Here is a 21,891-nt window from a genome sequence, read left to right as displayed (position 1 = left end):
AGTGCTGGAGAGAGACCAGAGAAGGGCTCCAAAGCTGTTGAGGGGCCTGGAGCTGTCACCCTTATGTGGAAATACTGAGAGACCTGGGCTGAGATTATAGGAAATAACAAACCACACACAGTTTGAGGAGCATGAGGTCTGGTGACCCTCTCAAACTACACTTTGTTTCCCATAATGAGTTGAAATTAGAACTTCTTTTCCAGTAAGCTCAAAGCCACGGAGATCATTCAATTCAGCAGAAAATACGCTGTTTATAGCTAAAGCAAACATGCAACGTGCAGGGCAAAGAACTGCAATTCCTTCTCTCCCAACACAAGCAGGGTGCGCTGCTTCAGATTCCAGGCTGCAGTCTCACTAACAGACTCACACCCGCCCGCAGCCTTTGGTTCCCGAGCCCTGCAGTCAGTCCCTCACGAACCGCTGACCCTGGGGCTGAACTCCTGAACCCTCTGCCCGCCCAAACTCCGGCCGCGCCTCAGCCCGGCCCCGCCAACACCCCCGTCCCCGCGTGACGTCACGCTCACGGCCCCAGCGCCCACCTCCCTCGGGTTCCGCCCCGGCGTGGAAATCTCGCGGGATGATGTTAATGACCCACCGGCAGCGCCCGCCCCTCGGTTCCCTCCCGCCCTGCGCTTCCATCTGGGTGGGTGAGCGAGGGCGAGCGCGGTGCGCTGTGGGATAGGGCGGTATATAGTCTATCCTCGGCGCGGCGATAGCGAGGGGGTCAGGCGGGAGCGGGGCATGAAGATGGCGGACGCCAAGCAGAAGCGGAACGAGCAGCTGAAGCGTTGGATCGGTTCCGAGACCGACCTGGAGCCGCCCGTGGTCAAGCGTAAAAAGACCAAGGTGAAGTTCGACGACGGCGCCGTCTTTCTGGCCGCCTGCTCCAGCGGGGACACTGAGGAGGTGCTGCGGCTGCTGGAGCGCGGCGCCGACATCAACTACGCCAATGTGGACGGGCTCACCGCGCTCCACCAGGTCGGTGCGGCCGGGCGGGCAGGGCCGGGGGCGAGGCCTGCGGGGCGCCCCTCCGGGAGGCGGCCGCGGGGGAACGGGCCGGCGGCGGCGGCTCTGCCGTCCGCTGGGGGGGCGTCGGGGCGGGGAGGGGCCGCGGGGTCGGGCCCGGGGGCGGCGGGGGAGTGGCCGTGCCGTGGGGCCTCTGCCCCGGAGCCTCCGGGCCGGGTCACCTCCCGGCGGCGGGGACCTCCGGGAGTTCCCCCCCGCCGGGATCGGGGTGCGGGCCCCGCCCGAGCCCCCCGGGAGCTGTCGGGGCAGGGCCGCAGGTGAGGGGAGGCGCTGCGCGGGGTCGCTTCCCGCTGCCGCCGCTCCCCGCGGCGGTTTCCGGCTTCCTCCGTCCGTCCGGAGGTTCGGCTGTGCTTGGGGCTGATGAAAGCCCGCTCCTCTGTGTGCGGGGACAGCCGGGCCGTGCGCCGCGCTCCCTGTTCCAAAGGGAAACAAGCGTTTTGTGCCCAACGTAGAAACGCGTGTCACTAACAGCCCGCTTCTTCTGCCGCAGTGTGCGAGCTGAAGTTGACGGGGAGCTGGGCTTTTCCAGCCTGCTTCCGCGTGTCGGAGAGCAGGGCGACGGAGCCGAGTGGCTTTGTTCGGGCGTGGGTGTGTGGCCGGGGTTGGTGCCGTGAGGGAACTTCACTCGGGGCAGGGAGACGGGCTATGAAGTTTCCTCAAAATGGATGCTTTGTGCACGCTGAACTTCATAGCAGTCTGATTGGAATCTCAAAACGTTAGCCAAATAAGGAAAGGCTGTGGCAATCCAGAGATAATGCGGGTTTGCCTGAATAGTTCTTCTTTTTCTAGAAGGCCAAAAGCTTCCCTGCAGTATAAAATTCCCTGGATAGCTAAAAAGTTAAAAAATCTATATAGATAATACTTATGTAGCTTTGACGGGCCAGGTTCTCGTTCTTAAGTTTAGAACTTGTTTGCTACTTCAAGGTGAAGAAAAAGATTGGGATGTGGGTTGACCAAGTTGCAATCTTTCCAGAATGGTCAAGCGAGGTAATTAGGACACTGTTATATTGCACTGTTCTTAAACAAAAATGAGGTGGTGAACTCGGTGGGCGTTATCCTGCCCGTGTAGACATCTAGGGATGTGAATTCCTACAAATATAAGTTGCACCTTAATAATGAAGAATAGAATCCAATTCTGAATGTAAGATATTGTAAGAATGTAAGATCTTGCTGCATTTTGCTCTGTTTCCTGTGTATGTCATCACTTGTTTGGCTGCGTAGGGTTTGCTTTCAGTTGTGAACTCAACTGGAAGAGTGACTGTGCTGTGGTTAAGGCTGTCAGAGCGTTACTTCAGCAGCTTTGCCTGACTTGAGGCTACCCTGTTGCTCAGGAGCCTGGTTCTGTGCATTTATTCTCCTCTAATCAGGTTATGATTGCTGTGTGCTCGAAGGGAGCTCAGTATTACAAGTCATTCCTTAACTGGTTACATCGTAGCTCTGCAAATCACCGACTGCGAGCCAGTGATTGGTGGGCAGGGATGATGTCTGACTCGACTCCCTGAGAACGAGAGGTGAATGATGTTGTTTTTCTTCATGAAGTATAAATAGCATTTCCAAAGTGATTTTGACATTACATACAGCAAAGCCCGTCATCACAATTACTCCGGTGTTATTCTGCCTGCCTTTTTACCTGTAGATGATTTGCGGGTTTGAAAGGTCAAAGTCTAATAGAATAAAGATTTGTGCCGCTAAAACTCCGTTCGCTCTCTTGTTGCTGTACCAGGGAGCTTCTTCTGGTCTTACAATATTAAAAGCAAATAAGAAGATCAGTTGCGAGATGATAATCCTCTTGAGGCAGCCCAGGCATCTTATGGTTTGTGTGCTTTTCTTTGGTGTGGGTTTTTGTTGTCCTTGTTGTTGTTTGTTTTCTTCTTTAAAGATGACGAGGGAGGATAGCAAAATACCAAAGCTCTTCCCATGACTGCTTTGTTATTTCGTTCCGTTGTTATCAAGATTTTTAACGTGTCATATGAAAGGTGCAAATCACGCAGTGTGCCGTCCCTAACGCGGATTCATTTAATCTGATTAGGCTGTGGAATAAAACAAAGCTTTATCTGTTCCCAAAGGAAACGCTTCAAAAACTTGTCACTTGTCCTGACAGTTCTGACTGATGTCAGTGGTGTTGAAGCCCATTTTGTTGGAAACTACTGGCCTTGCTGTTGTGTTGCTGCTTCTTGTTGTCATTTTCCTTGTATGTTTTATTGCTTTACAGGCATGAATTTGTTAGTGGGGACAGAGTGACCCTACCTTCTTTGGGTAGCATTTAGTCTTGCATCAAATATTTTTTTGCATTATTGAGAGCAAATCCATAGAGCTGTGGAATGGCTCAGGTTGGAAGGGACCTTTAAAGACCTATTAGCTCCAATGCTCATGTTCTGTGTCTGAATGTTTAAATCTATTGCTGTTCAGCTTTTGTTTTTCTGGTTACTTCTATATGTAACCAGAAAAGGCTTAAACTGAGTATTTTTTGTTTTTGCCCCCGCAGACTGGATGGTTGGAGAAGCTGAAGGAAAAAGTGCTATTAATTCTGAAATTCAGAACTGATCCCTATTGGAGCATCACGTTTTGTTGCTCAAGCAATTAGCTGGACTTCTCCCATTTCAGTGGGGCTGAATATCAGAAAGCGTTATGTAGGTCTGTTTCTGTTACTGTGTACAGGGGGAAGGAAATTACTGTTGGCTTGTGATGGATGGGAAGATCATGTGCAGGTTTGTTCTTTTCTTGTCGTTGCCACTGTGTGATCATGTATGCGTTGCTGTGCAGAGACCAATGGACTTAGTGCATTGCATTTGAGGGCGTATATTAAATCTGAGTTTGCAAAAATAGATCTTGCAGAACTGGGGAACAGACCCATTATTAGTTGATTATTATTCCCGTATGTTGTGTTGGATTCAGATGCCATTCTCTTCCTTTAAGAACCCTTTTCAGCATACATTCAGGTTAGACCTTCAGCATTAAGGATGAAAGTGGGTCTGTAATTTATCCATTTATGGGAGAATTATATTATCTAGGATATTGCAGGAACATATTCTTACGCATCCTATTACAATATCTTATGTTCGCACACGTATATAATGTGTCTGAAAGACCAGGAAACCGATCTGTAAATTGAAATTCTAATTTCACAATGCAAGTCTGTTCAATAGATTTTTGTTTTTAAATTGATGGTGTTCATAATACTGTGTTCCCTGACAGTTGTCACACGGGGTGAGATCCAACATACAGATAGTGCAGCCTTTCTTAGCTGCCAGAACAATTGAACTGGAGAAAAATGGCCCAGAGGTGAGCTCTGATCTCACAAATTAATGGTTCCTGCAGAGAAAGGAAATGTGGCATATTCTGAAATAAGAGGCTGTATGGTTTTCAATAAAGCTCAGTCCTTTTTAGGGTATGTGTATTTATTAAGAATGGGATTCAATTCTGGCCTCTTAAAGGCCAAACACCTGTCTTTCCTCAAAGCGTTTGGATTCTCTCCTGTTCTCATTTCTTGCCCTCTGTCAAGGAGGACTTATTTGCTGGCTCATACTGCTCAAGTGAGTGAAAGCAGTTTAGGCAGAAATTGCACAGAGCTTGTCCAGGAAGGAGTGCAGCTCTTCTGAGCAGCAACACAAGAGGGCTGCGTGTGCTGGGGAGGGCCTGATATGCGAGTGGGTTCCTGGATTTCATGCATTTGCCTCTGATGCATGATTGTGTGGAGTACCTGCCTATTGAGAAAGAAGGCAGCTGCACTTACATCTGCGTGTATGGCAACTTAGGCAGCAAGCTTTTTGGCTGCCCTCTTTCTTCGTGGAGGCTGTTTTATTATGGGATAGCTTGTTTTTTAGACTTTGGGGAGGAAGATGACCTGCAATCGCACTCTGCCGTGTGGCATGGAAGATGTTCTGCTGTGCTGCTGCTCTTCTGTGCTGGGGAGGGTGCTGTGCTTGGAAGATGGTGGTGTCCTGGCTGCGTGCAGCAATCACTGAGCATGCCAGGTACCATCAGTGGTGAAGGCTGAAAAGAAGACTGCCTAACACATAATGAAGAATTGACCCTTAACATGAAGGAGTGCACAAATACCATTTAATTGAGCAATTTCCTGAAGACTATTCATTCTTTCTATCCTGAATATCATTGTTTTCCAGCACCTCTCAGAGTAATAAATAAACATATGAAGTTGGCTGATCCACTTTATAACAGTTTACAAATACGCAGTATGCAATGCTAGACATAGTTTTTTAGTTGATGCTATTGATAACAAAAGTTTGCATTTGTCCACCAGCACTAATTAAGATGCTGATGAAACAATTTGCAAATGCTTCATGGAATGCTCATTCTTACCAACTAGTGAAGGACAATTTCTGCTGTCCTAGTGTTTCCTGTCAGCCCTGTGGTTGGGTTTTACTTCTTGGGTTCTTCTTCCTTGAGGGGAGTTTCTTCAATAGTTTAAATGAAGGATTCTGTCAGGGCTCCTGGTGGTATGGTCGCAGTTACCTGTGTATGCTAAGAGGGTATTGCTACAGTAGGCATCAGCCATCACCTTTGTTATGATCAACTTCCCAACAGGAAGGTGAAAAAGGATTGTAAGTTTTACGTGCTCTGGATTCTGTTGCCTTAGGACTAGATAGAGAACATTATGACTGTACTGTAGGGACCCTTTTTGACGAGTGATAACACAGGTCATGTATTTGAGCTGGAGCCACAGCATGCAGAGCATGTCAAGTCATAAGAGCAAAGAACAGGTTGCTACAGTCTTAAATCTCCAGGGTGTTTGCATCAAAGCAGCAGCACCCAACAACCAAGGATAAGGAAGGCATGGAAATAGTTCCAAGCTATCTTGGTAATGTCCCAGCTATGACTTCTGCACTGCTTCTTTTGCTGGGGGGTGGGGGAGGAAATATTACTGCATGCTGCGAAGCTGTTGATTTTCCAAGGCTATCAAGGAGAACTTCCTTTTGTACATAACAGTTTTGTACTTAGCCCTGAACTTAATGTCTAAAACCTCCTCTTCAGAGAAGAAACAGCTTCCCACACACACAGCTCTGTAAAACTCTTGTAGGTGATACACAAGTGAGAACTGTAGTCATTGTTAAGCTTGTATTACATTGTCCTTGTTTGTTTAGTTCTCTGACTTTACAACAAAGCACAGAGAAGATGAATCCTGTAATAAATGTAATGTGACTTCAGTAAGTGATTAAACTGCAGGGACGTATTCATTTAAAATGCCCTTTGTAACTGGAGTTGGTTCTTGTGTGGGCCATGGATCCTTCTCTCCATAGATACAGTAGGTAGGTTCTGACAGCAAGTTCTTGTTAACTTCCTACTGATCCTGTCATGTAAGATCTTGGTTTTTGCACCTTTTGAAATGGAGCCAAGAGGAGGAAAAAAAATGTGATTATTTATAATGTACTTCAAATATAATAGTGGAAATCTTAAATGCTTTTTTGTTTCCTTTAGAATACCAAGCAGAAAAGAAGTAACAGTCTTTTTGCCCTTCTAAGTTTCTCATCTCCTGTCTGCTCTGCCAAGTTTGAAACCTGAATTTTCATTTTATTTTTCTTAATATCTTTGATTGCTATGGATGTTCACAGATAGAGCATTCAAATGAATTCTGACACCCGTCAGTTATATTGTTTAAAGATTTGTTTGTCAGGTTTATTACACTTATTCATCTAGTCACGTTGTAAGAGTTCTACTTCAAAGCTTTATCATCTCACAGAATGACCCGGGTTGGAAGGGAACCTCAAGGATCATGTAGATCCAACCCTCCTGCCTGGCAGGGCCACCATACACCTTTACTAGATCAGGTTGCCCAGGGCACCGTCCAACCTGGTCTTGAACACCTCCAAGGACGGGGCATCCACAACCTCCCTGGGCAGCCTGTTCCAGGGCCTAACCACTCTCCTAGTAAAGAACTTCCCCCTAACATCCAACTTAAATCTTCCCTCTTTTCACTTAAAACCATTTCGTTGTCCTGCTTTTGTCAGCCCTTTCGAAGAGTTTACTCCCCTCCTGGGAGTAAGTTCCCTTACCTTACTTACTTATCTTACTTGCTCTCATCTGAACTTCATTATCTGTCTACCAGAAGTGCAGTGGTCAGGGACCGCTAGTCTCTATCTATGAATTTCACTCTAGCATTAATATTGCTTTTACTGTAAAGCTTCATCCATGGTTTTGTATGTATTCTGGCATATGCTTGGTATTTCAGAATATTCCTTTCATGATAAATCATCAAAAGCACCTTTTGAGAGTAGGTGTGAGCAATTATAAGTGTTAATAAAACTGACGTGAGCATGCTTGCTTTGAAGCCTTTTTGATCTTGACATCTTAATAGCAAGTTTCTTGATTACCATTTTGTTACTACTTACCAAATGAGAAAATTTCAATTTATTAGCTGGATCTGAGGTTAGGAGATGGAGAACGAGGCAGTATAAATCATTAGGAGAGATATGACATAAGTCTTCCAGCTGAGAATCTGCTTAAGGGTATATGCTAAATTTTAGTTGGAGCAGATGGTTTGACAGGCTCTTGGCCAGTCCTGTACTTGTTTATCCCTTCACGCATAGTCTCTATCATCTTACTAGCCTTAGTAAGGCACTGCAAGCCACTAAAAAATTGAGTCCAGTCAATTTCTTGCTGCTTTCTGTATTGTCACTTTTGAGGCTGAGCTGACAGGATTGAGGAACGTGCACGTGTTTATTGAAATACTTGAATGTATCCAAGTATATGTTCAGGTGAGTTTGATGCGCTAAGAATACACAGTGCTTTTGGAATAAAATGCAGTTGTGAATTTGGACAGCTGTAGCATGGTGACATCCCTCTGGGACTTTAGCAACCGAGAAACAATGTTCTACACCTTGTTACTGCTGTACTACCAATATGGAGGATATGGCATGTGGGAGATACAGCATATGGGGATGCTTATCCAACAAACGCTGTATCGGTGCTTAACAGTGTTTCTTTATTGATCTGTAGGACATTAGAAATGCCTGCTGGAATGCAGCTGTGAGGCAGTTGGAACTGTTGGTGAGCTGGGCAGCTTCTGATGCTGCTGGATGGGTGGAGACAGTCTGTGCTACTTTACTTTCCCTGCATGCATTCCTGAAATGGCAGTTGATGGAAAGCATGGCATAAGAGTGGCGGCATTCCTCAGCTGTTTCCTTTCTAGTACTTTCAAGAGTATAAGGATAGAACAAGAAATCAAAAGATGGTCAGGATACTTGATAGGGTTATATATGTTTTAAGAAATACATTTACATGTTGGTATATATTATAAATATATAATTATTCTGAATTCTTTATTTTGACAAGACTTGTTACCCAGCTTTTGTTGTGTGGGGTTATTTATTTATTTTTTCATTATTTTTCCAGAACACAGTTTCAACCATGTTTATCCTGCAAACACTGAATATTTGACTTATTAAAAACAATCGTAACAATATGATGAAGCCTTTGAACAGTTTCCTTTTTATGCGTGTAAGTTGTTAGCACTTACCTCACTTAACAATGCATTTCTTAGGTTAATGGCTTCTGAAAGTCTGTTACTATGAGGAGAGGAGTTGGCATTAAGGTGGCAAAACACCTCTTAGGAAAGAAGTTGACTAGCACATGTAGCCTCATTTGGGGCCTACACAGAGAAATGGCAGTGGGTTTGTTTTCAAGATTACATGCAAGTAGTTCTGATACTATGTAACTTCATACAAATGTTTTACATTTTAACTAAAGCTAGCAGGAGATCATGTACTATGGTACCAAACCATCTGTAAGCAATGGTTGTTAGAGAAAATTTCAGTGTTAAATCTTCCTTCTAGGGGCTGAGTTTCACAGATTTCTTCAGAATAATTTTTGAATTAAAATCAGATGGAAATATCCTTCCTTTTGTTTTGAGTCTGTGATGATAACGTATGGCCTTGAGTATAGTGGAAGTTACCTTTGGCATGATCAGTAAGACAGCAGGTAGTGATTGCTACACAAGTTTTAGTTCTCAGGTGATTGTTCGCTTCTTGTTTTACTATCTGAATGATAAACTAGCAAAGTAACCCAAGCACCTTGTGTACATGAATATTTGAAGTTTCTTGTGCAGCATGAGGCCAAGAATTGTATGAAGTTCCCTGATGTGCATCTACAGTATTTATATGCCACTGTTTGTGGAGATATTCTCTGGAGATATTCAAGACCCGCCTGGACGCCTACCTGTGTGACAAGGTGTAAGGAGCCTGCTTTGGCAGGGGGGTTGGACTCGATGATCTCTGGAGGTCCCTTCCAACCCCTACAATTCTGTGATTTGTGGACTTCTTTTCCTGTTACTTTTTCTTTCAGTTTCTCCACAAAATGACTAAGATGAGCCATCAACACGAAACCTGTTTGTTAACAGTTCTGCTTCGAGTTTTTAAGAGTGACTTACCTAACATTTTTTTTTCGTGGAACTTCACACCTGAGTATCTTTCTGAAGTAAAATGATAGTATGGCAACAAAGGTAAATACAGCTGATGGAAAGCATACGCTATTGCGTGCGCTGTCAGTGCTGCCTTCTGAAATACTTAAAATATGGGATGAGCTGCATTCCTCTGTCAGATCTGACATCCTTGTGGGCCTCTTTTGAAACCAAAATACTGTCTAGGAATTCTGGCTCTGAAACTTCAGGCTTAGTATTGTCCTGAAATTTGCTGCAGCATTCCTGGTTGAAAACCTATACTTCTATTATTGAAATAGGAAAAATGGTTATTTAAACATTAGAGATGATGTCACCCCAAGTCTTAACAAGAGCATTGTTGTTTGCTGTATGTTTATGAATCCATGCAGTTATATGTAAATGGGTAGCTTTAATTACACGTGTAACTGTAATGAAACAGCTAAGTTTTTATAAGTACCTTCCTGTTCCCTCATCCAAATCCTAGAACTGAATTAATCCAAAGCTACTGAACTTCTTGGTTGATTGAGATTTCACTCTCTCTCCCATAGAAGCTATGTATGCTGTAAGTAACCATGCTTGTTGTTGTTGCTATGTTAGCTTTTTAAAACTAGTTTGACTTTCTTCCTAATTCAAACCTTAGAGTTGTTGTATTTGTCTCAGTAAGTGTCATTGTAGGAAATATTTTCCATCTGACCTGGCACTTTTTAGGTGTCTGGCTTGCTGAGAATTTGGGCAAAATTGGATTGCCCTATGTTTTAATCAGCGAAGACTGGGATGATAGCACTGCTGTGTAGTAGTTATACCACAATCAAACCAGGTAAAACAGTGCTTTAAGCAAGATTAACAGACTTAAGAGTTTACCACTGCTGTTATGTTCAGCAACTTGAATTACTTTATTCTTTAGTGATAGTTCCTTTTTCACAAGTACTATTTGCTTTGTCTCACAGTCAGTGGAAAATAGCTTAACTCTGTTATATATGTCTGTGTTTCTCTGGCTCCTTGCTACCTCTAGAATAAGAGGAAAATTTTCTCCAGTTGGCATGTAAATAGTTCCAGGTGTAAACATAACGAATATGAAACTTGGAGAAAAATCTAAAATCACTTACAGAACATAATAGCTTGTGAAAAAGGAAGTTCTCAGAGGAGCTGTGGTTGGAATTCAGGAAGAGGCTGTGTTGAGAAATTCATGCTTTGGCAACACGTACCGGTACAGGATGCAACTGTAGATACTGATGTGAAGTATGGGAATGTGAGCAGCCTCTCAACCATTTCTGTATGGGAATTCTTGTTGAAAAGATGTAGTACTTGCTTTTCTGATTCTGTTTACTGAAAATAGAATGAGAGATTGGGGGGATTTTACCCTTTTCCTTGATTTCTTCTGTTTTTTCAACTTGATTATCCTAGTTGTATAATATCCCAGTGCTAACATCTGTATGTAGCTGTCTTTCTCTTAAAACTAGCAGTTCCTGACTAATTCCTTGCTGATGGGTTAGCATTTCACAAATGAATAGCAATGATAATTTAATTTCATAAGACTGTTGTGTTTGGAGTCAATGTGTTGTTCTAGTGTTTAGGCAATATTAAAAACAACGTTGTCTTACAATGGGGTTATGTTAAATTAATCTTACACTGCTTTTTTTTCCCCCTACAGACTTTAGAAAAGCAGAATTGTACTATGCTGTTAGATCTGAGAAGGAGACAAATAAGGTCTGCTTAGAAGGGAGCTAGAAAATGTGTAAGCTTCATGTACCAGGTGATTCTATGGTATTACAGAATCACAGCATGACCTGGGTTGGAAGGGACCTCAAGGATCATGTAGTTCCAACCCCCCTGCCTGGCAGGGCCACCAAACATACACCTTTACTAGATCAGGTTGCCCAGGGCCCCGTCCAACCTGGTCTTGAACACCTCCAAGGACGGGGCATCCACAACCTCCCTGGGCAGCCTGTTCCAGGGCCTAACCACTCTCCTAGTAAAGAACTTCCCCCTAACATCCAACCTAAATCTTCCCTATTTTAAATTAAAACCATTTCCCCGTGTCCTGCTATTGTCAGCCCTTTCAAAGAGTTTACTCCCCTCCTGGGAGTAAGTTCCCTTCAGGTATTGAAAGGCTGCAATGAGGTCACCCCGCAACCTTCTCTTCTCCAGGCTGAACAAACCCAACTCCCTCAGCCTGTCCTCATAGGGGAGGTGCTCCAGCCCCCTGATCATCTTCGTGGCCCTCCTCTGGACCCTTTCCAAAATCTCCATGTCTTTTTTGTACTGAGGGCTCCACACCTGGACACAGTACAACAGATGGGGCCTCACAAGAGCAGAGTAGAGAGGGACAATCACCTCCCTATCCCTGCTGACCACCCCTCTCCTGATGGAGCCCAGGATCCCATTTGCTTTCTGAGCTGCCAGAGTGCACTGCTGGCTCAGTATTGTCTTAGTGTGCCTCAGAAGGGCTGTTTGACTCATTTGCCTGCTAGTTATAGGCTGGCTGATACTCAGGTTTAGTTTGATGGTTTTGGTTTTGTTTAAGGCTAAAGGCTTCCCCAAATATTTGAATATCATATTGTCTTAGGTAAGAACTTTGTGCTCAAACGTGTCATTTCCCTTTTTCCTGTTGGAAAAACTGCCACCCTGAACAAGTTTTACTAAAGACTAGTAAAATTATTAGTAGTAAAATTTCTTCTGGAGTTCTAATAACTTTTTCCCCTTAATCAGCACTTTCAGTTTACGGTTCGGGACGGTAATGTAAAACAAATGTAAAATATAATTAGCAGCTACCATATTGAGGACCTGGTTATACTTTGTAACATAATTGTAATGTTATAAATATTTAAGCAAACAACTTGTTTTGTTTGTACAAATCGAAGTTTAGTAGATGTGAACTTAATTATTGAGTCTGAGTTGGATGTTGTGTCCAGGGTACTGCAGTATTTGTCAGCCTCTCATGCAATGTGCTATTGCTATTAGATAAACTCCTTTTTGGAACCTTCCAATTTGTCTCTAGGACTGTAGTTTCTCACTGAAGTTGAAGTATCCCGCTATAACAACTTGATAACTCATTTCTTGTTGTTGTTTACCCTATTGTGAACACAGGAAAGAAAATCTCAATATGGGAGGGGTGCATGCTGCATTGGGTAACGTTCTCTGTGGAGCTGGCATCTACTTTGTTACTTGTAGGAAATTACCACGGTGAGTCGATGTACCTGCAAGCAAGTTACTGTAGCTTTTTGGAGCCTAATTGATGGGAGGTAAGCATGAGGAGCACAGCAATAGGGAAGATAAGCATAACGGGCACAGCAATAGGGAAGATAAGCATAAGGGGCACAGCAATAGGGAAGATAAGCATAAGGGGCACAGCAATAGGGAAGTCTTTCTGGATGTGTGTGAAGCAGTTCCTGAGGGAGGGTCAGTTGTTCAGTATTAACTGGAGTCTTGACTCACAGCGAGGTTACAAAAGCTTGACGATCCCACTAAAACAAAATACTTATTTAATTGAATTGGTGGCTTCTAAAAGCTGTTGATGGTCTTTAAAAGAGAATGCTGAGCAGTTAGAGTGACTGCCTTGTCATGTCAGGCGTAAAAGCTGTGCTAAAACATGGAAAAAGGAGAACTCTGACATGGAAAAGTCTCTAGAAATGTTTTTCTATTTAAATTATTATTGCAAAATAATGGTGTTTAACTACAGTATTGCTGAGGGGTGAAAGTGCAAACTGGGGGATGAAGGATTCCAATAAAAACACCAGACAGGACCTAAAGTAGTTTTCTGATCAGAAGCCTTGTTTACATCAGAGCCATAGATGCATCACTGATGCAGCTTACCAATTGCACAGGTATGACTCAAGTGCTTGATTGAAAGAGCTGATGTCTAATTTCCTCTCTCCTGGAGTTCCTCCAGGGACTTTGTTTCTCTGCCGCAGTTTATTTACCTGCATATACAGCAACCATTCCTTATTCTTGGCTGTGTTTGCAAACATTTGGACTCTTAATTTGTCTATTCTGGGGACTTCTTACACTTAATTAGGTAAAGTAATATTAGTTAAATTTGGAAGGGTTTTCATTACTTTCATTCTGCCAGCACTTGGAAGGTGTTGCTTTATGCAGGATGTAAAAAGTTGATGAGTGTCATGTAATGAATAGTAGTAAATTGCCGAATTTATTATTAATACAGTTCTGTATCTTATTTTTGGTAGCTACCTTAGATTTGTGAGACCTGTGCTGCATCCCGTGGTTGCATAAGCTGCTCTTGGAGGAAGATATTGAGCATAGGTGAAGGGGCGTACAGGGAATGACAAGGCAGATAGCGTTACCCTGAGTGTAAGACAGAGCAGTGACAGAGGTGGGAATTCTTTTGGAGTACAGATAAACAAGCCCCTTTTTCTCATCTTTTCTTATTTTGATTTGGTTTTTTTGCTTTGCTTGTTTCGTAGAAGATTCTGATTAATTTTTTTTTATTTTTATTTTTATTTATTTATTTTTTTTTTTTAAAGCTATGGTTTGTAGATCATGAAGTATCTGCAGTGCTTTTTTGGTGTGTTGACTCTTTGAGATTATTGATCACTGTTAGGCTGTCTACCTTCTTAATCTCAAATATTTCTGGGTAAAGTCTCACTTGGGCTTTAAAAGTAATTATAAAATCCTTTTTTTAATTCATAAGTTAAGGTGCAGATAATCTGCCCATTTTGGGTGCAGAGTATCCTCTTGTTTTTCCCATGGTTGTCTTTGTTTCCCAATATAAGATTTAAAGTTCCAGATACTGTGACTGAGTTGTATCAGAACTTGATTCTGTGCTTGTGGTCGGGAGAGAAGTTTAAACAGTCTGGTGGATATTGCTGTAGTTCTACAGAAATAAAACTGTTGCCAACTTAGAAGATACTGAGTAAAGGAAGCTTCTTGCTTCTAAGATTACACTGATATGTGACAGGTGAGCAGCAGACAGTTGGTGGCCTGTTGGAATCACAGAATGACCCGGGTTGGAAGGGACCTCAAGGATCATGTAGTTCCAACCCCCCTGCCTGGCAGGGCCACCAAACATACACATTTACTAGATCAGGTTGCCCAGAGCCCTGTCCAACCTGGTCTTGAACACCTCCAAGGACGGGGCATCCACAACCTCACTGGGCAGCCTGTTCCAGGGCTTAACCACTCTCCTAGTGAAGAATAACCAAGGAAAGTCAGTTTGCCTGCTTTTTCTTTATGGAGTGAAAGAAAACAGTGTTTAATTTGTGGAATTACAGCTTTGAGTTGGCACAGCGTCAAATAGAACTATAATTAGGCAACTGGTTAATGGCCAAATGAACTGGTCAGTTATACCAGCAGAATCCTTTCTTCAACCACCAAGGCCAGTAGTTCTGGCAACTTTCCTATCTTGACAGTGAATGTGTGTTTTCAGACATGTTTAACCTGAGGTTTTTGACTAGTCATTAGGCTGATGGCATGGACTCTATCAAAGTTAATGTCTGTGGATTCAAGATTCAAAGGGAAATGGTGGTGTCCTGTTGAATGGGGGACAGACAAATGTTAAATAGGACTGATTACGATACATGCTGTAGAACTTGCAATGTAAAGTGAAGCTCAGTGGAAACCTTTTGTTGAAGATGCTGTAGTCATAAGTAACTGTGGAGAACAAAAGTTAAGTTGTGCAATGGCACTGAATGTCCTTTATTAGTACGGAGGGGTGATAGGTAAGAGTGAACTCAGAATACTTGTGATTGCCTAGATTTCAAGTTCTTCTGAGGAGTCTAAGTTTCTAATCTGTCTTCTCTGTTTACAGAACTTTTAAATTCTGGTCCAAGGAATGGTAGGTAGTATATCTTCAGAATGGACTTGTGGTGGCTGTGGGGTATCTGTTTCATCTGTCCCACCTCAAGTTTAAACACTCCAGAATGTTTTTTTAATAGCTTTTGGGAGGAGACATTTGAACATCTTGTATTTTATTGGCTGTTGTGGAATCTCAAGCTCAGGGTCAAATAGGCCCTGTTGATATATAGTCATTATGTAACTGTCGTTGTATCTCCATGTCATTATTTAATCTCAATACTTAATGCTAACACTGCTTTTACTAGAGTTTTGACTTCCTTGGTGACCTAACAGTACAGATGCTTAGCACATTAGGAACTGGGACCGAATATTAACTTCATCCAGCACTTGAGTTAAAAGCGCTAGAAGCAGATATAAAACTCAGTGGTAGCTGAATCTCTATAGTAAAGCTTAATACAGCTTCTTCAGCTGAAGTTCTAGTACATTTGCTTTGATGAAGTTAGGTTGCTTTTGTGCGTGTACTAGCACAAGCAGATCTGTCAGCCGGTAAACTAAGCATGGTGTGTAATCAAGGATAGCCGGATTGCTGTGACCTCCTGCAAGCTGCTCTCCTAAAATGGAAATTATTCATTTTGCAGTTGGAAATTGGAGCCAAGCAGCTGTGGATTCCAGGAGAGAATAGTGAGGCAAATTCATGACTTTACTTAGGTTCAACAACCAAATGACAGTTGATTCCACCATTTGCTACTGTTTTTTCTTCAGTGAGTGAAAGATCTGTTCCGTGAAGTCAGCTAGTAGCTGTATGAGGTTATTGTTTATCTAAGTCTTTGTGGATTTTCGTGCTGATTTTGTTTTTAAAGCCTTTTGCTCATAATTCTTTTCTGACTTTTTCACTCCTTTTCCCCGAAACAACAATCTCTCACTATACACCATCAACCTCTACTTCTGTGGCTGTTTCCCTTTGTTACGTAGTATACGATTGGATTTTCAGGCTGAACGGCTTGGAACTAGGATAGTTAGGCAGCTTTATGTATGTGCACATATTTTTCCTGCTGTAGTGACTGACTGCTTGCAGCCTGAGGGACAACTATAAAAGTACAAGTCAGAAACTGCTTAGTTATGAGCACTTCTGCCAGTCTGTGCTTCACTGTGGCCCATTGGGAACCTTCATGCCTGTATGGAAGGCTCAGTGTTCCAATTTTGACTCAGGTTTGGAAGAAAAGAACAAAACCTGTGTGAAATCTTAGAACTACTGCTGCTGGTGGTCTGCTCTGTTTGTGAGGGGTTACTTAAACTTACAAAACCATCTGAGTGATCCGAGACCTTTTAGTCTTAAGGGAAAGCTTGCTATATGTTCCAGGTTTAGGTGGGGACCTGCCGCTAGCACTACGTGAGGTGCTTCTTAGCTAAAGCAGAGCTGGGTATTCATGCAGGCGAACTACCAAGCGGGTCTGCTTACATGTCCTCAAGGGACATGCTGAAAGAAAAACGATGCAGTCTTATTTGAGTGTAACCTGTCATTCCTGGTAGCTGTATTCTGACCTTGCCTTCAAAGAAAGAAAAATGGTTTTGTGCCTTAAAACTGTAAAAATAGAAAGACAACCCCCAAACCGATCTAACGGCATATATATGCAGAACGGCTGGGATCCCTTCCCAATACTCAAGTCACAAAAGTAATTTATTTTCATGAAAAGTATTGTTTTGGAGGACTGAAAAAGCTGAAAGATGAAGTAGAGCTGTGGCATGCTTAAAAACTTCCTTGGGTTGGCAAAGGGAGATGAAGTGTTTTCTACTGGGCCTTGTCAACTAGAAGCTGCTGTTGCCTGTTGTTGATTCAGCTCAAGAAGTCAGTACTGTCAGTACTGCCTGCTGCTAGGAAGTGGTCTGCTTTTAGAGTATGTAACAAATGGATCGTGGAATCTTAGAATGGCTTGGGTTAGAAGGGACCCAAAGGATCATCAGGTTTCCTTCCGCAGCGCGGGCCACCAACCTGCAGGGGGGAAGGGATCTTTAGACCCTTCCTTTTAAGTACCTAGTGGAAGGCTTAATTTAGGTGTCCGTAGGTCCTGGAAAGCTGATGTAGGAAGAACAAAATGGAGAAATGAGGGGAGGAACAGTGACAGCATACAGAATAGATGGGATGTTGAAAAGAGTAATCATTTTACTATGCCAAATTATTCCTTGTTCTGCAAATCAGCACTGTAAAATCCAGTTCTTCACTCTTCAGTGAGTTTAAGCATTTAATTTATAAATCGATTACTTTGCAGATTTGTTTTGGATTTTGCAGAAGTCTGTTCCTTAAATTGTCTTCCTGATTACTTGACGCTGGGGCTCATATTTTCAAAAGGAATATTTTGGCTTTTGACTTCTTCCAGTATAGAAAATGTGAAAACTTGAGGCCGGGCTGGAGGCATTGACAAAACAAGAAGTTGATTTGAACATAATGAAAACATGGTTTAGATGATCTGTGCTGAATAGTCATGCTTGGAAGCAGATGCAGAAATTAAGATGCCCTAGATAGTTTTTCCATGGTGTTATTTATGGAGTTCAGGACCTCTGGTGGCATGCTAATTAATGCTCAATATATTTTTTGTTGTTTTCCCTCCATTCCTTTTTGTGGGCTCTCTTGTTCTTGCTATGTCTAAACAGATGTGGATGTCAAAGGAGAAACTTTATTTCTTGCTCCCCAGATGAGGTTGTATTTCATGCAAAGATCCTGATTGGTGGCCAGGGCTCCTGGGTGTTACAGATACTGGGAAGTTGTGTTAACTCTTTCACCAATTGTTCTCAGCCATAAACTGCCTGACCATACAGATTGAGCAGAAATTCCTAATGAAACAGCAGCTGCTCCTGTGTGAAGAATCTGTATGTTCCTCTGAAGAACTGGAAGCTGTGCAAAATTTGGAGATAAAGAATGCCATCAAATACATAAAATTACCCTAACTTCTGTTTCGGTATCAGTTTCAAGTTGAAGGAAAACAAATTTCTTGTCATATCGTTCTATTATAGGTAGATTGTACTCAATTTGTATCCGCAAATTTTGGGGAGCTTTAGTAATAACTGAATAAAAGGCTACTGTGTTCCTGTGCTATTTATTTTATTTCTTGCATTTTTCTTACGTGATGAATTAAATTTGAGTCGTTGGGTAAGAATAATTATTGAGAATAATTTAGCTGTAACTCTTAAATGTATTTTCTGTGAAAACTGGCATAAATTCTAGCAAATGTGGAATGTCTAAGCTGTATTTTTTGCAGTAACTGTATGCTTGTACTTAATAAATGGCTTATTAAAGGAAAAATACACCATCTTGCTGTTAAGAATTTTTTTTTTTTGTAGTATTATAAAGCAGCAGATTCTTACAGTTTCCATTTATGTAATGCTAAGATCCTAAAGTAAGAAATTAAAACAGCTCAGTTAATGACCTTCTAACCACTGGGATGGAACGTGCCCAGCAACACAGTCTAAGTGTTGATTCCCTAATATCCATCCATAAGTTGGTAAAATGTTTATGATGTACTTGATGATAAAGAGAAAATAGTTTCACGATTTATCTTTTGTGTTGGCATGGTTATCTGCTTTTGAAAAGAGTTCTATACAGCTGCTTCAGGCTCATATGAATTGTTAAATCTGGCAAATTTTATCTTGCTTTTAACTGTAATTTTGAAGATGTGATGTTCTGAACATGCTGGAAGCATCCAATAAAAACAGGTAGCTTACAGTAATGGAAAAAATGACTGTACAAGTTGAAAACAGAAATTAGCTAAAAGGCAAACACACAGTAATCCTTAACAAAAGAAGCAAAGCTTCAGCACTTAATAAATAGTTCTCAGACATCCAGATTGAAGGTCGCTCTTCTATTTCTTGTCCAGCCCCACAAGCACTTCAGTGGTAGCGCTAGTGTATCATTTTGACTGGAACTTCACAGTTTTGCTGAACAGTTTTCACACTTCAGTATTTCAAGAACCCGAAGCCAGAGCTGTGCAGTTATCAGGTTTACGTGCAGCTTAATTGAGGAAACGCGTTCTACACACTTCACAATGACAGACAGTAAGGATGGTGTGAGTTCTCTCATCATCCACTGGTTTTGTCATTTGAGCAATAAGGCTGTTGATTACATGAGCCTTATCAACTGTTCTGCTCCTACAGTTCTGTGCGTTAAGAGTTTTGAGGTGTAAAGCAAGCTTGAATGAGAAAATTCACTGCTTCCTCTATGGCAAGACAAATCATGTATTGCAGTTCTGTGTTTAACTTTGTTTAGACCTCAGATCTTTAGTTAAGACTCTAAGTGCAATTTTAAATACTGAACGTTAATGGAGAAGATTGCTGTAATTATGGACTCATTACTTCATAGTTGAGTGAGGCAGATTCATCGACATCTTTCCTGAGGAAGTATATAAATTCAACAATAGGATGCTTCTTTCCTTGAGTTCTTATTTAGCTGTATTCTTTTTTACATTAGAGCTAACAAATAAAATATTCTGTGTAGTGTTTTGTTGCTGAGAATTTGCTCTGTGAAATAGTGTTGTTGTGCTCTTTGTTGTAGTTTCCATGGAAATAAATAAGGAGGCATTATATTCAGAGCAGCTCCCTCCTATTCAGGATACCTAGTCATGTTCTGTGTCAGACTGTATGATGCTTTGCATGTAGTATGTTCCTACCAAAACAGTACTTGCAATACATTTTATAACATGAGTTTCAATTGAGTGGACATTTATTTTATGGGTACCTTTTGTTACCTCAGTGATCCCTAAACGTACACACATGTAATGTAGGAACATGCATAAAAGCTAGAGTTAGTTTTTGGCATACTCAACGAGTTCCAAATTAAAGACGACTGACTTTGTTACCAAGTTTCCCAAGAGGAAGAGGAGATTTTCCACAAATTGTGAAAATTCTTAGAATCACAGAATGGGTTGTATTAGAAGGGACCTTGAGAATCATCTGGTTCCTTGCTGTGGGTGGTTCTGCCAACCAAATGAGGCACTAGATCAGGCTGGACAGGGTTCCATCCAGAGTGGCCTTTAACACCTGCAAGGATGGGGTGCCCACAGCTTATCTGGGCCTCTGTGTTCTCTCACTGAAAAATTTCCCCTCTTTCAGTTTAATACCATTTCCCCTTGACCTATCTCTGTCTACTTGTGTAAGAAGTTGATTTCCATCCAGCTTATAAGTTCCTTTTTAAGCACTGGAAGGCTGCTATCAGATCTCCCCTGAGCCTTCTCCAGGCTGAACAAGACCAACTCCCTCAGCCTGTTTTTGCAGGAGAGGTGCTCCAGCCCACTGATCATCTTTGGTCCTCTACCCATTCCAACAGCTTCATGTCCCTCCTGCACTGGGGACCCCAGGCCTCGGCACAGTACTACACGTGGGGTGTTGTGAGGGAAGAGGGACAGTCTCCCTCTCCCTGTTGGCCCCCTCTGTTTTGATGCAGCCCAGGATCCTGTTGGCCTTCTAACTTGCTAGAACCCTGCTGGCTCATGTAAAGTTTTTTATCTACCAGGACTCCCAGGTCCTTTTCCACAGGGATGTATTTGAGATGGAGTTCTCCCAGTCTCCAGGCATATCTGGGATTGCTCTGACCCAAGTGCAACACCTCATGCTTGGCCTTGTTGAACTTCATTATGTTTACAGGGACCCATTTTTCAAGCCTGCCCAGGTCCCACTGAATGGCTTCCCCTTCCTTCTGTTGTGTCAACTGCACCACTCAGCTTGGTGTCATCAGCAAACTGTCTCCACCTGGACTTGACAACAACTTTCTGGTTAATCATTTTTCCAGTGTGATAATTCTTTTTCACCCTGATTGTACCGTCCCACATTCAGTGTCTGATGTTCTCAGCTCCTGCTGCATTGAACATACTCGGTTATAAAGGTGACTCAAAGCATGAATACGCACAGGCTTTATCCCTAGATAGTTTTAGCTTTCCATGTAAGAATAGAGGTGTTCTAAAGCAAGAGCCTTTTGTTATCTTTCTGAGCATTGGCCAGGTTCAAAGCAGCAATGTTTTTCTTCTCTCATTAGAGACAGCTTTGCAATCACATGAATGCAGCGATTTAAACCACGGGGAAAATTATTAGGATTCACCAGTTTTTCTTATCCTATTAGTGATGAAACTGGTTCAAATTATGCTTGATAAATGCTTATCCTAAACGTTGGACTAAGCATGCTGTTAGTCCAGCTGTGACACTTTCCTCCAGAAAACTGAACTATCTGTGATTGATTTTAATTTACCAGAGTGTCTTTATCAGGCTCCTGCTGTAGATAGACATGGGAGCACAGTGTGTTTAATGGCTGAATGTCATACCTGGAAACACTTATATTCCTGTAAATTCCACAGCTTTAATAAGATTATCCATAAGGTTTACCCTTCTGTAAATGTTCATGTTTACATTTATATATTCTGGATTCTTTAAAGCTGTACTTGTAATTTTAGTACAACTTGTGCTGGTGACTTCTCTTTTTGCAGATGTCTTATTTTCCCCATCTCTAGAACAGTAAATAAATCTTATCTAAGCACAGTGTTTGCATCTGTTTTTACTAAATAAATTGCTAGTGAGGGGAGCCATCTATGGCAATACTTGAACCTGTTTTACTGCAGATAGGATCAAAGTGGTGGTGTTCTGTTGTGTTGTTTTTTTTTGTCTGGTCTGCTTGATAATTACACACACTACTTTCAGGATCCTGTGGTTAAACTGAAACCTCTGGAGCAGTAAGGTGTGAATGT

General features: G+C 42.2%; 1 protein-coding gene across 14 annotated transcripts in view; it reads left to right on the top strand.

The window, feature by feature from the left end:
- The first annotated feature begins 717 nt into the window (after positions 1 to 717).
- PPP1R12A (protein phosphatase 1 regulatory subunit 12A) overlaps positions 718 to 21,891 on the top strand; it is a 115,497-nt gene continuing 94,323 nt past the window's right edge. For all 14 annotated transcript variants that reach the window (XM_015857277.3, XM_015857250.3, XM_015857269.3 and 11 more), the window contains exon 1: positions 718 to 978. In XM_015857277.3, coding sequence (XP_015712763.1) covers positions 742 to 978 — 237 coding nt within the window. In that variant the 5' untranslated portion in view covers positions 718 to 741. The remainder of the gene's footprint in view (positions 979 to 21,891) is intronic.

Source organism: Coturnix japonica, chromosome 1, assembly GCF_054131305.1.
Source record: "Coturnix japonica strain WE chromosome 1, WE-NBRP24, whole genome shotgun sequence".
In the NCBI taxonomy this organism is placed as follows: domain Eukaryota; kingdom Metazoa; phylum Chordata; class Aves; order Galliformes; family Phasianidae; genus Coturnix; species Coturnix japonica.
The sequence above is the reverse complement of the archived record's forward strand: the minus strand, read 5'-3'. Positions and strand labels throughout refer to the sequence as shown.